At 40.9% G+C, this 16,643-nt stretch overlaps 3 protein-coding genes across 7 annotated transcripts in view; 2 read left to right on the plus strand and 1 right to left on the minus strand.

Moving 5' to 3' along the window:
- Positions 1-261: 261 nt before the first annotated feature.
- On the plus strand, positions 262-8,464 carry LOC144042754 (rho GTPase-activating protein 11A-like). Of its 2 annotated transcripts, none has more exons than XM_077555696.1 (12): positions 262-378; positions 767-921; positions 1,522-1,589; positions 1,874-1,970; positions 2,058-2,314; positions 2,619-2,782; positions 2,863-3,003; positions 3,089-3,262; positions 3,347-3,476; positions 5,036-5,144; positions 5,765-5,879; positions 6,617-8,464. In XM_077555696.1, the coding sequence occupies exons 2-12, from the start codon at positions 796-798 to the stop codon at positions 7,918-7,920; spliced, it is 2,685 nt and encodes an 894-aa protein (XP_077411822.1). In that variant the 5' UTR covers positions 262-378; positions 767-795; the 3' UTR covers positions 7,921-8,464. The 2 variants fall into 2 exon arrangements, with proteins under 2 accessions (XP_077411822.1, XP_077411813.1); XM_077555687.1 differs by having other exon boundaries at positions 273-560.
- Positions 8,465-9,301: 837 nt separating this feature from the next.
- On the plus strand, positions 9,302-12,080 carry LOC144059456 (gremlin-1-like). Of its 2 annotated transcripts, XM_077578582.1 has the most exons (3): positions 9,302-9,509; positions 9,812-10,407; positions 11,689-12,080. In XM_077578582.1, the coding sequence occupies exon 2, from the start codon at positions 9,813-9,815 to the stop codon at positions 10,359-10,361; it is 549 nt and encodes a 182-aa protein (XP_077434708.1). In that variant the 5' UTR covers positions 9,302-9,509; position 9,812; the 3' UTR covers positions 10,362-10,407; positions 11,689-12,080. The 2 variants fall into 2 exon arrangements, with proteins under 2 accessions (XP_077434708.1, XP_077434701.1); XM_077578575.1 differs by having other exon boundaries at positions 9,812-12,080.
- A 725-nt stretch (positions 12,081-12,805) lies between these two features.
- Positions 12,806-16,643, minus strand: part of LOC144042763 (formin-like) — a 53,672-nt gene continuing 49,834 nt past the window's right edge. For 2 of the 3 annotated variants that reach the window (XM_077555721.1, XM_077555728.1), the window contains 3 exons: positions 16,401-16,550; positions 13,747-13,828; positions 13,472-13,669 (listed from right to left, as the gene is read on the minus strand). In XM_077555721.1, coding sequence (XP_077411847.1) covers positions 13,625-13,669; positions 13,747-13,828; positions 16,401-16,550 — 277 coding nt within the window. In that variant the 3' untranslated portion in view covers positions 13,472-13,624. Of the gene's footprint in view, positions 13,829-16,400; positions 16,551-16,643 lie in introns of all 3 variants that reach the window. The other variant, XM_077555711.1, reaches the window with a different exon arrangement.

A 16,643-nucleotide genomic window follows, 5' to 3' on the forward strand; every position in this document is an offset into this window, starting at 1 on the left:
AAAATGTCTTATGCATTTGAGATAAATAGTTCTGAGGATGGATGGATGATCGAGCTATAGAAAAGTAGCTCGTGTATTCTGTAAGGTGCTGGATCACGCAAGGCAAGTGGATAAAGATGAAGTAACAAAAGTGGTAAATTGGTATTAAGAAAGAGTGTGAAAAAGATCGCTCCACCCATGAAAGCCGCCCTTAACATAGAAATCAAGCGCACCAGTAAATGGCATTCAAACATTTTCCAACCAATGGGAGCGCAAAAAGAAGACAGCGCTGTAGTTTGAATGTACTGCGGAAACAGTCAGGGAAGCCGTTTTCTTTCCGCCGAAGTTGACAAAATGGCTACATAGGCAATGTAGTCGGAAAGTTAATCAATGGAATCGGTACGATACAAAGTGGTCGCCGTTTGAGAGATCTTAATTAGGTTCCGAATTGAATAATACGAGTGTTTTTTTTTTGTTTGTTTGCGACGTGTATGTTTTTTCCTCTGTGGCTGGCTAACGTTGGCTAAAGTGACTACATTTTGGTGTCTCTTCATTGAAAGCTCCTCGACTAGTTGCAAAAGGTATTTTGGGACTGAGAAACCTTGTTAGTTTTTTTTAGCTGTTGCTCTTCATGTTCGCTTAACGTGAGTTTCTGTTTTTCCGTGTTAAGTACACGTAATGATGACTTCGCGACAGTTTGAATAGAGAAAAACGAAAGCTACCGAACGCAAAGGAGTTTCCTCGCTTTTTTTTGGTTGAGAAGTTGAACGTTGTTTTTACTTTTTAGTGTGTAGTTTAGCAAGGTAGGAGGTTAAAATGATGGTCGAAGAGAGAAATGTGGTTCGCCTGGTGGCTGTGCAACACATTCGCACAGCGTATGGGATCAAGACAAAGAACTGGAACAAAAACAAAGCCAGTTGTAAGTCCGCAGCAACCAACTCGGTGAGTTATAAATGATGATGTATAAATTATTTTATTTTTACGTTTTAGCTGTTACTTAGATCAGACTCTTGTCAGAAGCTTTGGTTGTTTTGAGACCACACACATGCGTTTTCCCCCCCTCACAAGCCAGCTCAAAAAAGACGCTAATGCTAATTTCTCATAAACCTGAAATGGAAATTGTGACAGAACACAACGGCATTAAAAGAAAGAGAAGATATTTTAAGACAAACTTTGTTCTTTTTTAAATTGCTTTTAGGAGTCACAAGGTTCTTGCTATTTTAAATGACGTTTTACTTCCCCATTTGGATAAGCTCCATAGAATCATGTCTAATGCAAATAATGCTTATTGTAGACTACCTGGACAAGATTCTAATACAAGAAGATGGAGATGTAAAATCTCCCAAAATTAGAAACATCTATAACAGAATGTAGCACTGAAATAAATAACCTACATTAATACATCTATATTGAGTTTAATTGAGTGTGTATTTTTGACATGTTTCAATTGAGAATCTCAGAATGCAATGACATAGGTAACATTTCTGATTCAAAATGTGAGCTTCTCTTATTCTAATCTTTTTTTTTTTATGTTTCCCCCAGACAAAAGTCTTTGGAGTACCATTGGAGAGTTTACCGTATTATGACATGGCGCGGGGGAGTGTGCCACGGTAAGATCTTTTAAAGGCCCCAAGAGATGTACACTTTGTAGTTTAATCAGAATAATATATATAATAATAAAAAAACACAAACCCACATTGATTAGATTGGATAAACTGGTGTCATTGGGAATGGAACTGCGCTGTGACGTGAGGATTCCTTTTACACTTATTAATCACAGCAATACAGTGCAGGCTCTGTAAATGTTTTCGAGTGGTGGCTCAAGTCAAGTTGTTTAATTTTTGAGGTTTTGCTGTATTGTATCCTGGCTACCTGACAATCTGTGTTCTCCTAGCTTTCTAGTGGATGCATGCATGATGTTGCAGGCGCACGTCAACACAGAAGGCCTTTTCAGAAAATCGGGCTCAGTTGTTCGCCTCAAAGCCCTACGGGTAATTGATTGGTGACTTTGCTCTCACTGCGTGACCTTGACTCCTTGAAAAGGCTTTCCGACACTAAATGTTGTTGTATGTTTCCAGACTAAAGTCGATTTGGGCGAGGATTGCCTGCCTTCTGCGCTTCCGTGCGACGTGGCCAGCCTGGTGAAGCAGTTCTTCCGGGAGCTGCCCGAACCTGTGCTACCCACCGAGCTGCAGGAGGCCTTCCTCAAGGCCCAGCAGCTTGCCACCGAGGAAGAGCGCACCGCCGCCACCATGCTGCTTTCTTGCGTCCTGCCTGACAGGAGCCTCGGGGTTCTGCGCCACTTCTTTGACTTCCTCCAAAATGTCTCCATGAGGTGCTTGCATTTTTTTTTTTATGTTGATGTGATGTGACACAGAGCTTTAACTCAATCAATTAATCTATTTATTTTTTTAAAAAAAATTTAAGGACAGAGTTGTTGAATGGTAAAAAATTATAGGCCTTCATATTATTTAGATATATAAAAAACATATTTTTGATTTTTTTTCATCAAATGTTTCATTAGTGACTGTAGAATTAAATGCTTTGTAACAAAAACGAATGGAAACACAAATCACAGTTGTGTATGTTTTTTCCTCCCCTTTTCATTGTATTAATCTCTGCTGACTATTTGATTCCAGGAGTGCAGAGAATAAAATGGACAGTGCAAACTTGTCTGTTATCTTGGCTCCCAATCTCCTCCACTGTGGAGAAGGTACAGAGAAGATGAACGCCAACACAGAAAAGCGCATCCGATTGCAGACGGCAGTTGTTCACTGCTTCATCGAGCACGCCCACAACTTTGGTACCACGTCACACACCTGAGACGCTGTTCCTCTCCGCCTCAGTCTGGTTTAGCACTCACAACGTTCTCTTCGGCTGCAGGTGTGCTGCCGCAGTTTCTTGAAGAGAAGGTTTCAGACACGATGCACTGTGAGCCAGCAATTCTGTCCCCTGTGTTCAGTGAGCTTCGGGAGCTTGACCAAAACTCAGGGATGTGGCCGAGACACAGACACAGTCTTGGAGGTAAGACGTGAATTTGTTTTCACTCTGTTTAGCTGAAGTCCCTCAAGTGGATAAACCTTTTTTGTGTGTTTTCTTTTGTTTTTAGTCTTTTCGTCCATCACGCCCGTGATTGCGACACCATCCACCAAGCGAAAGCTTCCGTTAGATTCCGGTTATTCTTTTGGATTCTCAAACAAGAAACGTCGATCGGTCAAGAAGAATCTTGGGATAGAACTGTTGCCCAGTTCTTTGTTCAGTGGCACCTCCACCCCTGGATCAGGTATTTTGGATTGCGCTCCAAAGGCTAGCACAACATTCTGCCGTGCGCTTTGTTTCAAGAGCGTTTTCTCTATTCTATATGAAGCTTGCAGTGCGTCAGGGGTGTTGGATTCATCTCAAAGTACTCTGCCCTCTGCCGGGAAGTGTCAAAGGCAGGCGGCCACTTCAGCAAGGAGAAAGAGCAGACGACTGAGCGGCAGACATGTAGTTAGCAGGTACTCTCCCAGCTAGCCTTTATCTGCCATTGTTCACACATTGGCCATATGGTCATGTCGAACAGGGGTCTGCAATCCATATGTGGGTGGCTCTTTAGTCTCTTTCCTGTGGCTCCCTTTGTACCTCTAAAAATAATAATAGATTATTAATATTTATTATTATTAATTAATTAACATTTATTTTTAGATAAAATATTATTTTAATTGATTAATGATTTAGATACAATTAAACATTTAATATCCCCCAAATATCAGAATCCAAATTTTTAAGTTGTTAGATAAAGAGAGACGACCTAAATGACCTAAGTGACCTAAAAAATTACCGTAAAATGTGCAAAGAGGAAAAGCAGAAAATCACCATAAAATGTCAGTGAAAAAAAAAAAAAAAAGTCTGGACATTTATTTAAAAAAGGTATTAAAGAAAATATTTGCAAGTAACTATCAAATGTTCAAAAACAAAAGAAAAAATCTCCCCCCAAATACCATAAAATCCCCACAAATCGCCCAAAAAGTCAGAAAATTGATTTAAGAAAAGGCAGGAAAGAAAATGTTCAAAAAGTAGCCATAAATGTAAAAAAAAAGAAATTACGATAATTACCATTAAAATGCCAGCAAAATTGCCAAAAATGTCAGAAAATTGATAGATAGTAAAAAAGGCAGGGGGAAAAAAATTGCCGTAAAATGTCCAAAAACAAAAAGATGGAAATGAATCTCAAAGTACAGTGTTGAATGCTGCATATTTTTCTGTTAGGGTGCAGCTCTAATTAGCTCTTGCACCCTCACTACATTACGCCCAATTCACACTGACTGCGGAACATACGCGGTGCGTTTTCCCTACGGCCGCCGCAGGGACTGCAATTAAGTCCTCATGCGTTGCGTAAGCTGTATGCTGTCATGTTCAATTTATTCTGAGCTTGTCATGCTATGTAGTTAACACTGTAAATGAGTTTGCAAATGCTTTTATTTTGAAATATACCGGCTCTACCTTGATGCCGATGCTCGACTTCCTGTCCGGCGCGTGCAACTTCTTCAGCTTCATGAAAATCCGCATGCGGCGTCCGGAAAAAATAGAACGCTCGCGCAATCCTTCCGCAGAGCCGCAGCCGTTCCACAGTCAGTGTAAATTTGGGCGTTAGACTAACACTAATTCACTGTTTTCTTCATCACAATATTCAAATGTTTTACGGCTCTAGGCAGATTTTTGTGTTATTTATTTGGCCTAAAATGGCTCTTTTGACAGCAAAGGTCGGTGACCTCTGATGTAGAACCACACAAAACAATGAGATGCAATTACAAGGGCTCTATACTTTTTAATGGCATTTTTGACCCTGGTCACTTGTTCCATAGGAAGTAATATAAATCTTTGGGAAGGCAGAATTCTACATCCAACTCTTATTTTTCCCATAAGGGATCATAATGAGTATATTTTAATAAACAAAAGATGTAGCCAGTGCAAATGTATGTGAATGTAAAGCTGGTGAGTCAATGAACCCCAGAAAAAAAAAAAGTTATTTTCTTGGCTGATCTTACACATTGTATTGATTTATATCCCATTCAAGAGTTGAATCTGGACGAGCTGGCTGCTTTTCTCCCAAAGTGGACAAAAAAGAAGCACAGCGCAAGTCTCTGCGCCAGCGGTTCAGTTTTGGGAGGAGCCACAAAGACGCCGTAAGTGCGCCTGTCCGATAGATGTCAACCGATGGACAATTGTGTCGTCTTCGACTCCTTCAAGAAATTATTTTTGAATTCAATTCATGTTTACACATGGGGTCAACTGTTGCACTTTTGGGCCACTCGTTTACATTTAATAATTTTAAACTTGATAAATGCATGCAAGAGTCTTCTTCTTGTTTTCAGACTTTTAAATTTGGGGTAGGGTATGGTACAAAGCTAAACTATATTTTTGATGCCCAATTCCCAATCATTTTTACTACTCTAAGCACAACACGGTTATACTGCACATGCCACGTATAACGCTTGTATAAACAGAGCAATCATTTTGATAGTTTGAGTGAGTGGTCAATGATCAACAGATGTTTTATAGTTAAATGTAATCGAAATTTTGACTTAATAAAAGTTGCTGACCACCAAAGGCAATATCTCGTTTCTTCTGAGTGATTTCTCTCATCCTCTGAAGAACTAACCCTAAAAGCCATTCATTTAACAACGAATGCTGTTGCATTCTGGGTAGCACTTGTGGGTTCATTTAACACTTTGTACTAATCCTAAAAGTCCTCTGACATCTATTTCATCTTCCATTTCTCATTCCATGCTGCTTGCTGGTGTAGGGATCTGAGTCTATAGGTTGGCGACTCGCCACCCAGGAGAGCACCGCCAGTTTTTGTTTCACCAAAGAGACCTCGTTCAAGCCGTCGCTTCGGCCCACAAATGCACAGCCCAACGGTAAGTACTGAGGATGCTCGTTTATTCTGCATTGCTTATTTTAAAAGGGGGGGGGGGGAGCAACACAAAGGAACTTTCAGTTTATGTTGATTATGGTGCTGCCATATGGACAAAAGGCGTGATGTTATGCCTGAAGGAAAACCACATTTCCCATGAGGACAAGCGCATTGCTTTGTTTTTTTCGCGCGTCGACATTCAAATTGACTTCCGTCTTTGTAACGAATGGGTAAAGGGGGACGTGTCGTATGCCATAAAGCAGTCAGCACATTTGTAGTTTTATGTGTGGCAGTGTTTGAAAAGTTCCTTAGTGTTACTTTAAAGTGGAAAGCAAAAAAAAAAAAAATCTTGACAATAAATTAATATGTTCTAGCCTCACTAGCCTAAATACGGTCTTCTGATTTAATATTGCATTTGTGGAATATTAGTTAAGCAGCAATCTCAGGGGGCGGCCATTTTGCCACTTGCTGTCAACTGAAAATGACATCATAGTTGCTCAGGCAGCGACCAATCACGGATCGCCTGTCGTTACCTGAGCAGCTGTGATGTCAGTCGACACCTGAGATGGATCAAAATGGGTGGATGTTGCTGCTTAACTATTATTCCACTAGCACAATATTAATCAGAATGCCATATTTAGTCTGGTAATACAACATATTTATTGTAAAGAAAATGTTTGTGTTGACTTCCTCTTTTATTCTTTTGCTGAACAAATTCCTGCTACTGTCCCACCTCAACAGCTTCAAAGTTCATAAGCAAGTCTGAGGACAACTTGCTGACCCCCCAGTGTGAACCCGGTACCCACCACACCTCATGGAGCGGCGTGACCCCTGGAAAAGCAAAGCTCTTTAGCGGAGGTTCCTTCCCGGATACGCCCACGAGTGTGTGTCTGAACAGCCATTTCATGTCCGAGCCCGCCATTGTCGTGTCCAAACCTCAGGCTGGGTTCGTCCTGTCCAAAAAGCTGTGCTGTGCTTCCAGTGCGGAGAGCCTAAAAAGCGGATCCTCCATTTCCAAAACCTTGAGCCAAACGATAGCGCACGCACACAACACCCTCGAGTCGAAAACAGAGTGGGCAGAAAGTACGCTCCCTCTGCCAAAGACCCCCACAGTCGACACATTCAAGTTCCCAACTCATCGTGAGCTAAATGTTACATTTGACGCCGCTGCTTTATCACCTTTGCATATTGATAGTCTAGTTTTAGATCCTGCTGGGAGTTGTAGTCCAGTGAGTGCCGCTCAGGGTTCATTTTGCACCGATGCCGTTGGCCACGATAGCTCAGCGATGGGTGAGAATGACGACTCGTCCGAGTCGCTTCACTGCAGCAGGCTGATTGACGCTCTGGACATGCAAAGTCCAGCGCACTTTCGGCTGGGTGTCTCGCCAGGACTGCGGTCCGCCCTCTACACGCCACGCCACGAGCCGGCGGACGAGGATGTGTCTTCTCCGCCTGACATCCAAATTCAACACCAGCTGCCGCAAGCCCCGCGGTGCCAGCATCCCCGCGTGGCAGACCACATTCAACATTTCAACAAGCTCACCCTTAAATCCCCCAGAGGCGCCAAGGCCAAACATGTCAGGTCGCCGCTGAAGTTCCAGCGCACACCCGTTCGCCAAACAGTCCGCAGGATCAACTCTCTGCTCGGAGAGAGCAGAAGACCCTCGGACCTGAGCGACGCTCGAGGCGTCAAAGGCGTGAGAGCGCTGAGCCTGGAGAGCGGCCTGTCCCCGCACCCGCAACTTCAGCCGCCCGAGGGAGAAGTTCAGCACGGCGCACGGCCTGTTAAGAAACGACCCCCCGTCCCACCCAAAAAGTCAAGCACATTGGCGGCTAAAAGCAAGACTTGCGCTCTTGGCGACGTGACCAACAAGAGCCTAATGAGGGCTCACGTGGGCTCGTCCATCCGGGAGGCAGCGGCATCATCGCAGAAGGTTGTTTCGCAGAAGCTGGCAGAGAACGAGGCGCAACATTACCGAGGTTCACCCAGGAACCCTCTCAACCAACCACGATTGCTGCCAGCTACCAAGCCTGTTGATTTGTAATCATTGCCAGCGTCAATTACACTTGATTTGAGCCTCATTGATGTGGGATTTAATTTATTTGTAGCTGGCTTGAATTGAATTTCTCAAGAAATGTGCCTTTGCCTTACAGTAGTTCGCGTAGGTTTGAAATTGTAATGTTGGTGAATGATTTTTTTTTTTCTTGATTGGTCGAATGACAAGAAATCGTAAGCTGCCTTTACTTTTATTTATGCATTCTATAGGTTTTACTGTTTACAGATGCTATTTGCTAATGTGTTCTTTTGTATTGCTTTCTTATTTTTGTAACATACCAGAAGAAGTGCTCTTTCTGATAGTAAAAAAAATATATATATAGCAGATTAGTTTTGTTGAAAACAGAAAATTCGGCAAGCAGCAAAACACCCATGACTACAAATAAACTAAAAAGGTATTCCTAAAAATAAATAAAATTGTCAGCGGTGTTGGTCATCCTGTTGCACAGAGGGCAATATCTTAGCAGCCACTAGGGGGTGTTGCATAGCCGTTTCTGAGTTGTCTGCAAATAAATTTGACTCATACATCAATATATTTTTTTATATTGTTTTATGTACTTAATTTAAAAGTGTCCATGTATTTGAATGTATGTTGCCAAATTCTGTTATCGGGTATAAAACAATGTTGCTGGTAAAAGGCTCTTAAACAGGCATGATCAATCTTTTTTTTTTTTTTTTTTTTTTTTTAGTTATATAGTTAAAAAGTAGCCATTTTAGCAAATTATCACTTAATCTTAACAAGTTGTGTTTTTTTGGTTGCTTATCTTGATTAAGTACATCGACAGCTATGAATAAATAAGCTCAAATTAACTTTAACACGGTTGTGGAGACGCTGTGCATGTTAGTGATTTCTCCCAATAATTCTGAAACGTATCAATAGTCTATGCAACACTTTATTTCTATAAATTTCTGCCAGTATTTACATTTTCAAATTATTTCTACAAACTTCCTAGCAAATCACAATTGGCTCATGCATCACTATAAGCTCTTTTTAGAACAGTCCCGTGAGCCTCTCATGTGGTTCTTAGGGGCTACGTTTGCCCGGGGGGGTGGGGGCACCACGTTGGTGACCCCTGAAATAGACACTTTTTTCATTTTTTTAACCTTGAACATGATTTTGCTTTCGTGTGACTGACGGTGGAAGCAAGTGTACTCCTACCCACTTGGTGCCTGTCTAGTTTCCTTCGTCCTTGTGATGCGTACTTGCTCCCCGTGGTGCGTTCAAGTGTCCTCTCCTACTTGTCCCACGGTCCCTGTGATGCATTCAATTGTCCTGCCCTCGTTGGTCCATGTGAGTGTTTAAGGGGGCGGATAAGTTTAGATTTTCTCCATATCGTTGTTAGCCAATAAGGTGGAGGGAAGTGTTCGAATCTCAGCTGGCAGACATTTAAAGGGGAGACAGTACGGCGCTGGAGCAATTTCTATTAAACCCCGCGCCCCCCCCTCAAGTCTATGGATGACTTTTTAGTTTCCCATCCTGCCACCGTCCCCACAGTGTACAGTCGACAGTGAGAGTGGGTGCCTGCCCACGGAAGGTGCAACTGACGACTGACAGGATCCAAACATCATCGCATTGAGGTGAATTTGTCATTATGGCAGATGACAATTGCTATAGTAACTAATGCTATTTTTTTTCTCAATGTGCTAATATTTTAATACATTTCAAGTGATTTACAACATATGCCGTTCCCATACTGCAATTTTACCACAAAAGGCATTTTTACGCTGCGTATACACTTTCGACACTTGTGCGTAATTCTGTCCAAACACCAAACGACGCGTGGTTACAAAAGGCATTTTTACGCTGCGTATACACTTTCGACACTTGCGCGTAATTCTGTCCAAACACCAAACGACGCATGGTTGTCTCAATTATTCAGGATGGCGAAGTCGACGCGTATCATGTGCAGCCTGCTGTTCATCCTCGGCCTGCTGTCGTCTCCGGGGGAGTCCAAAAGAAACCGAGGCTCCCAGGGCGCCATTCCTCATCCCGACAAAAGCAGCCCCAACGAGTCGGAGCGGCACCCTCGACCTCCGCAGGCCGGCTCCGGGTCCCGCCAGGGGCACGCCTCGTCCTCCCCGGCCGACGAGGTTCTGGAGTCTAGCCAGGAGGCTTTACACGTGACCGAGCGTCAGTATTTGAAACGGGACTGGTGCAAGACGCAGCCCCTCAAGCAGACCATCCACGAGGAGGGCTGCGTCAGCCGCACCATCATCAACCGCTTCTGCTACGGACAGTGCAACTCCTTCTACATCCCCAGACACATCCGCAGGGAGGAGGGCGCCTTCCAATCGTGCTCCTTCTGCAAACCCAAGCGCTTTACCACCATGACTTTTACTTTGAACTGTCCGGACCTGCAGCCGCCCACCAAGAAGAAACGCATCCAGCGCGTTAAACAGTGTCGCTGTATATCCATAGACCTGGACTAGCCTGCACTCAAGTCAACCATAACCATGATCTACGTTTCTTTATGAGGTGTAGTATTGGCCCAAAAATAACATTAACCTCTCACACATACGCCCCAAAACCTCTCTCACACTCATCTAAAAGACAGGGAAAAAAACAAAACAACAAAACTATTTTGTGAATGTAAGAGGTTCTTTTCGGAGTGTTTTTTTTTTTTGGGGGGGGGTTCTGTTGTTGAACTTAAGTTTTTGTGAAAGTAGTATTTTTGGTGAGTGTGTTGTGAGTTTTTGGGCCACTTGCGAGAAGTAATTTATTGAGCGAGAGTCTTTTTTTTTTGTGAGTAAGAGAGGTGTGAGGTTTTTTCTTTTTTTGGGGGGAGGGGGGGGGTATGAGTTAAAAAAAATATTTAGGAGTGCATAAGTTTTTAGTAAGAGTTATTTTGTTGAGTGTGAGATTGTTTTTGGTAAGAGGGTTTTATATGAATGAGTTTTTTATGTGTGTTTATTGGTCAGCTCAACAGCTGTTGTGAGTTTTTGGCTGTTTGTGAGTTTTTGGTGAAGGCAAGAGATTTGGGGCAGGTGTGAGAGGTCCTTTAATGAGTGTGAGAGGAATGAGTTTTTTTTTTATAATTTATTTAGGTGAGTGTGAGTTTGTTTTAGTGAGAGTTTTTTGTGTGTGAATTAGTGGCTTTTTTTTGACGAGTGACATTTTGCCTTTAGTGTGAAGTTTTTTGGGGGGTAAATGTGAGAGTACATGGTGTGATTTTTTTTTTCATGGGAGTAAGATTTTTTTGGGCGAGTGTGAGGTTTTTATAATAAGTTTTTTTTGTGTGTATGAGTACTGTGATGTTTTTTTTGAGAGCTCTTATGTGTGAGAATTTTTTTGGTGTGTGAATTTTAGTTTTTTTCACGAGTGTGAGATTTTTTTGTAGTGTGAGATTTGTGGTGATTGTGAGAGTATATGGCGAGTGTTATTTTTTTTAGTGAGAGTGAGATTTTTTGGGTGATGTTTTAATGATGTTTTTTTTTATGTGTGTGAGTTTTTTGTGCATGAGAGTTTTCATGCAGGACCTTAAAAGTGTAAAAACATTTTTAATCTTGGTGTATGGTTTTAATGTGAGTTTTTGGGGTGAGTGCAAGAGGTGTTAGTGTGTGAGATTTTACTCATGTATATGTGAGAGAGGTAAAGGCTATTTTTAGCCTATAAGGCACCTCATATATCTTCATGTTGTCATGCTTTCTTGTTGAGAGGAAAGAGGGGAAGCCACATGCTTTTATCTCCTGTTTGGAGAAAGTTGCACGCAATCTTCCTCAATTTTCTTTCACTCAAAGGATATTTTTCCCTTCCCAGTTTGAAGACGTCTGGAATGGAGGCACTTGGCTGCACGCTAACGCGCACGTTTTATGCACGACTTCCTCACCTTGCCTTATTTAAGAAACCACTCAGACATTGTTAAGCTCATTTTTTTTTATGTTTCCACCGTGTGGAATTGGGAGAATGAACAGCAGCGTTTGTAAATGGAAAATGTGATTACATTTTTTTTATTTTTATTTCAAGTTGTTTTAAGTTAATCTTAATGTGAAAATGTAGCGTTTCGGTTAGCTGGATGCCTTTGTGACATATACAATACAGTACATGTACAGTGAAGAATGAAGATGAAATATGTAGCTGTTACATGTAAAAGGATGTTTGGTGTACTCATTAAGTTATCCCTACAAATAGAAAATAAATGGATTCTGGAATATTGTGCACGACTTGAATTTTAACATGTGATTATAAGCAAAAGTATTGAATGATTTACACATTAAAATCACAGATACAGCTTTTAAATATCATTTTTATAAAGGATAGCGATTTTATAATTGTCTTTGTAAAAATGAACACGATGCAGCTAAATAAGCTGAACCAAACAATACAACTACAATAATACAAATATTAATTCACACATAGATATTAAATTATGAGTGAAATGATCTTTGGAAAGGCATATTTTCTTACAATTCTTAATCTGGTGTGTTTCAAGTAAAAAAAAAAAAAGAAGTTTCAACCATTGTTTTGTTAGACTGACATACATAATAAAAAAAAACACACTGAATATTTTTCCACCACGACTTCACATATTATGTAAAGTGTTAAAAGCGAGATGTAGAGCAAATACATTAACGGCACAACAAATCAAGTAAGATTTTCCATTTTGATAGCCGCACATTCCTACAAACAGAGCTGTCTTAAAGCAACTTCCAATAACCTAACAAGTTCCACATGTTTACAACCCTAATCGTTTATTTGAAGAACCTTCCAGGAAATGTTCATGTCGAAAAAAAAATGAAGCCAGATTAGATGACCTCATTCTTACTCAGTTATTAAACGGCAACACGTTTTTTGCATTAATATCATGTTCTTGGTAGCATCTTAAAAATATTGGCAGCAGTAAATCAAGAGAGAGAGAGAGAGAGAGCGAGAGAGCTTCTGGTTGTGTCAGCATCCAGGAATTTTATTTCTGAAATTTAAAACAATTCCATAAAATGACAGAGCTCACCTTCTTATGTTGTTCCAGTTTTGCAATATTTTTTGGATTTTCATACAAAAGAATTGGCACGGGTGGAGGGTAAAAAAAAGGGTCACCAGACATGCGTCTTTCTTTATAATATGTAATATAATGGAGGTCTCTCTGAGGTATTACGACGATCATGGCTTCTTTGGGCTTAATTATTGCCAACCCTGCATTGTCAAAGCGATCCCAAAAAACAACGTGCATGCTAAAATAAACGCTTCTCACTCAATTAGATCCTACGTCACCCTTAAGTGATGATGTCTCCGTACATTCAAATAAATTCCTTCCTTACATAAATAGACCTTTTCGTCAATGAGGAGCGAATATAGTTTTCGACATTAAAACTAGCCATTGCAAGAAAAGTGCTTCAAAAGTGTCACACAATGTGCAAGTGAGGGATGAGCAGCTGAGGTGAGTTCATGTACGGCCAAGCCTAATATGGCGGACAACGGGAAGGGGCGGGGCATCGTTTCAAACAAGCTTGAAGCCATTGTCAGCACAGACCAGGAACCAAATCCATTCTCGGGGATTTGTCAGCAGAACCATCAAGTGACCCGTTGAGACCTTTGGCGAGCTGGCCCACCAAGAGGTCGCGCCACGCTGGATGAATGACATCCACCTTTGACCTTTTGGACTCTCATCACTTGTTCTGGTGTCAGCCGTGCAACCTCGCAGCAGATTGCGGACACAAAAAAAGGTAGCGCTGCGCTGCGGCGCTCGGGTTCAGGTCGCTCAACTGGACGACACACTTGACTCCTTTTGCCGCAGCCTTTCTTTCTGTGAAGCACACACACGCACACGCACACTCTCTCGAACCACAAATACACACTCAATTCTGGATGTGGAAAACTTACCAGACTGTTGGCGTTGATCTTCTTAGTTTCTACTCGCTTCTCATCTGTGATCTTCTTGATGTTTTCTTGAGCTTCCTTCAACCTTCATGAAAATATTCAAGAGCGTCGTTTATTGTCAGTTACCTGCTTTCAAAGTCTACTGATAACTGCACAGCGCATTGAGAAAGATATTTGGAGTTTGGATTCATACGGATGTTAGCGTCACTCTCCTAAGCTAGCACAGCTGAGTTTGTTTATCCAGCAACAAGATCTCCCTGGTACGGACAAAGTCAAATGACAATTTGCTGGAAATTGCTAAAGTGCTATGAAAAAGTATTTACCCCTTCAATTTTTTTTTTGCAGATTATCAAAAACAAATGTAAAGACAGCCAAAGATAACCTAAGAAAAAAAAAGGCTAGCATTTGTTCAATTATTAGCATGCATTGCTAATAATTGAACAAATGCTATTTTTGGGGTGTTCCAATACAATCAGCTGAAAATCACATGATTGACAACATTCTTAACTGTCAAAAAAGTATAAGGGAAAGCTGACTGGCTCTTCGGAAATTAATAAGTCAGCAGGTGGCAAAAAGAACATGTTTTTTTTGTGTACACAATTGCTGCTTAATTGTATGAATGCTTTCGATAAGTTATTCCGATTCTTTTTTTTTTTTCCCCGTCTCCTCACCTTTTTGTCCTGATTCAACTCCCACATAATACATCCGATTTACACCGTTCCAACGTCAACACGCTCCAAAAATGCATGCCAACTTGGCTTATATTTTTCTCATTCCACTCAAGAACAGTTTTCGCACAATTTAACGTTTAATATATTTAAAAAAAATAAAATGAAATCTCCCATTCATTTTCAATGGGACTGATGTTCAACTTTCTAAGTCAGCATTCTACTCCCTTAAATAGACCTCATCATCATTCTCAGGTGTTTGATAATGCTGTGGTTCCGCAGTTGGTAAAGTGCATTTTCCTGTTACCAAGGGGTTGAGGGTTCGAATCCCAGTTTCGACTGTACATTATATATGTGCCCATTTACAGAAGACACTAAAAGATAAAAATACCTACTAGGGGTGTAAAAACGGTTCGGAGATATATCGCGTTATTACAGCGGGCAATTCTCGTATCGATTTAATATGAGGCCGAATCGATGTTTAAACATTAATTTCTGATGGAAATATTCAACAAAATGTCTTACTTTAGAGTTAGGGTTCACACTTTAAGCATGGAAGAATGTTTTAATGGAACATTAAGCCTTAATATTTTACGAGACAGATTGTTAAATACAGTGGCTTGTAGTTATAAGCCTGAAATTTCAGATAAATACATTTTCATACAAATCTTACAATGTACAAGTTTACTGATTAGTATTTTCTAAAGTGGAGTAAAAAAAAAGAGGCAAAAATCGACTTATAGATTTGTATCGGGATTAACCGGATGGTGACCCGTGAATCGTGATACGGATCGAATCGCCAGGTCCGAAGCAATTCACACCCCAAATACATACTAAATATCATATCGCGAAATGCATTACTTAACCACAAAAATGTGGGTTAAAATTTTACTACATTATTCAACCAATGAAGACCGTTTCCTCACATAAGCGCTCATCTCCAGCTTGCGCCCAGCGAAAGCCCTCAAAGACTGCCGGGTTTGATGAGATAACGAGGCAGCCTTTAAAAAAACACTTGGCTTTTACGAGCGCGCCCAAAGTTTTTTAAATAAAGTTTCCAGCTTCATTACAGCGTTGATCAATTCTCCCATAATGCCCGGCCTTTAACGGCCAGTGGGCTTCTGTTGCTCGCTAGTAAAGACAGTCGGCCGACAGGAGAGTTGATGGAATGCCCCCCCCCCCCCCCCCAAAAAAAGACTCCTCAGGTCAGAGGAAACGTCATAAATTCAGGGCTTGGGTCCGCCTCCTCTTTGATGGCCTCCCTCGCCGCTCTAATTGCATCCCAGCATCCGCACGTCACCCGTGCACAATCTGCGCTAATTTGACAAGTTGTTAAGCAACTGTCCAAATGTGACAAGAATCACTACTAGGGTGATCGGAATTTTAATTGAAAGTTGGACTACAAACTAACTCAGTAAAATGCTGTGCAGTTTTACATTAGTATAAACCACAAGCACAATAAAAAAAATAATAATAATTCACGTCCAGACTTTTGGACTGATTTTTAAGACCCACAATAATATGTTGAAAATATACATAAAAACAGAAAACAGAGATTTTGACATATATCTTTTTTTACTTTTATGATACCTCAAAGTATAAAATAAAAACAATTCTGAGAAAGGCTTTTTGACCGCAAAAATAATAACCGCTCGAGTTGAACGTGAACGGATTATTCACATCTTTTCTCGTGATCATGACACACACTTTACGGTATTCTGTTTCAACCTGCTTTTTTTATTTTCTTTTTTCTACAAGTTTTCTTCTTCCGACGTAGAACTTATTTTGTTATTACGAGTGTAAATGACAATTGCTCTTTTGCCTTTTTTAATCCATTTGTGCTATTATGTGGCTTATTGTACATAATGAAATGTTAATTCTTTTTTAAAAAAATTTTCTGGAGTTTTGTTTAATTCTGCTAAAATAAATAAATAATAAAATGTACATACTTGAACCATCTTTGAAATAGCTCTGAGTGACGCAGCTCACCTCTCCTTGGAGATGCTCTTGTTGTGGCGAACCCAAGCGTTCTTGAAGTCATTGCAGAACTCGTACCAGAGCATAAATACGTGACTTGGGGCCACATCTTTATCTCCTGATTTTGGTTTCAACCCAAAGTAGCTCACCATGTCCCGGAACCTGTCGGAGTAAGAAGCATTGAGCATGTCGACAAGAGAATTTGTTGTTTAATGGATTATTTGTCTGTTGTGACAATACGTCTGGCCAAAAACA

Source organism: Vanacampus margaritifer, chromosome 1, assembly GCF_051991255.1.
Source record: "Vanacampus margaritifer isolate UIUO_Vmar chromosome 1, RoL_Vmar_1.0, whole genome shotgun sequence".
NCBI classification, from domain to species: Eukaryota; Metazoa; Chordata; class Actinopteri; order Syngnathiformes; family Syngnathidae; genus Vanacampus; species Vanacampus margaritifer.

What these genes read in the sequence shown, in the direction of transcription:
- LOC144042754 (XM_077555696.1), top strand. Translation starts at nt 796, where the DNA reads ATGATGGTCGAAGAGAGAAATGTGGTTCGCCTGGTGGCTGTGCAACAC. An exon ending in GCGCGGGGGAGTGTGCCACG is followed by an intron (nt 1,590 to 1,873) that starts GTAAGATCTTTT and finishes GTGTTCTCCTAG; the next exon opens with CTTTCTAGTGGATGCATGCA. An exon ending in TTCGCCTCAAAGCCCTACGG is followed by an intron (nt 1,971 to 2,057) that starts GTAATTGATTGG and finishes GTATGTTTCCAG; the next exon opens with ACTAAAGTCGATTTGGGCGA.
- LOC144059456 (XM_077578575.1), top strand. Translation starts at nt 9,813, where the DNA reads ATGGCGAAGTCGACGCGTATCATGTGCAGCCTGCTGTTCATCCTCGGC.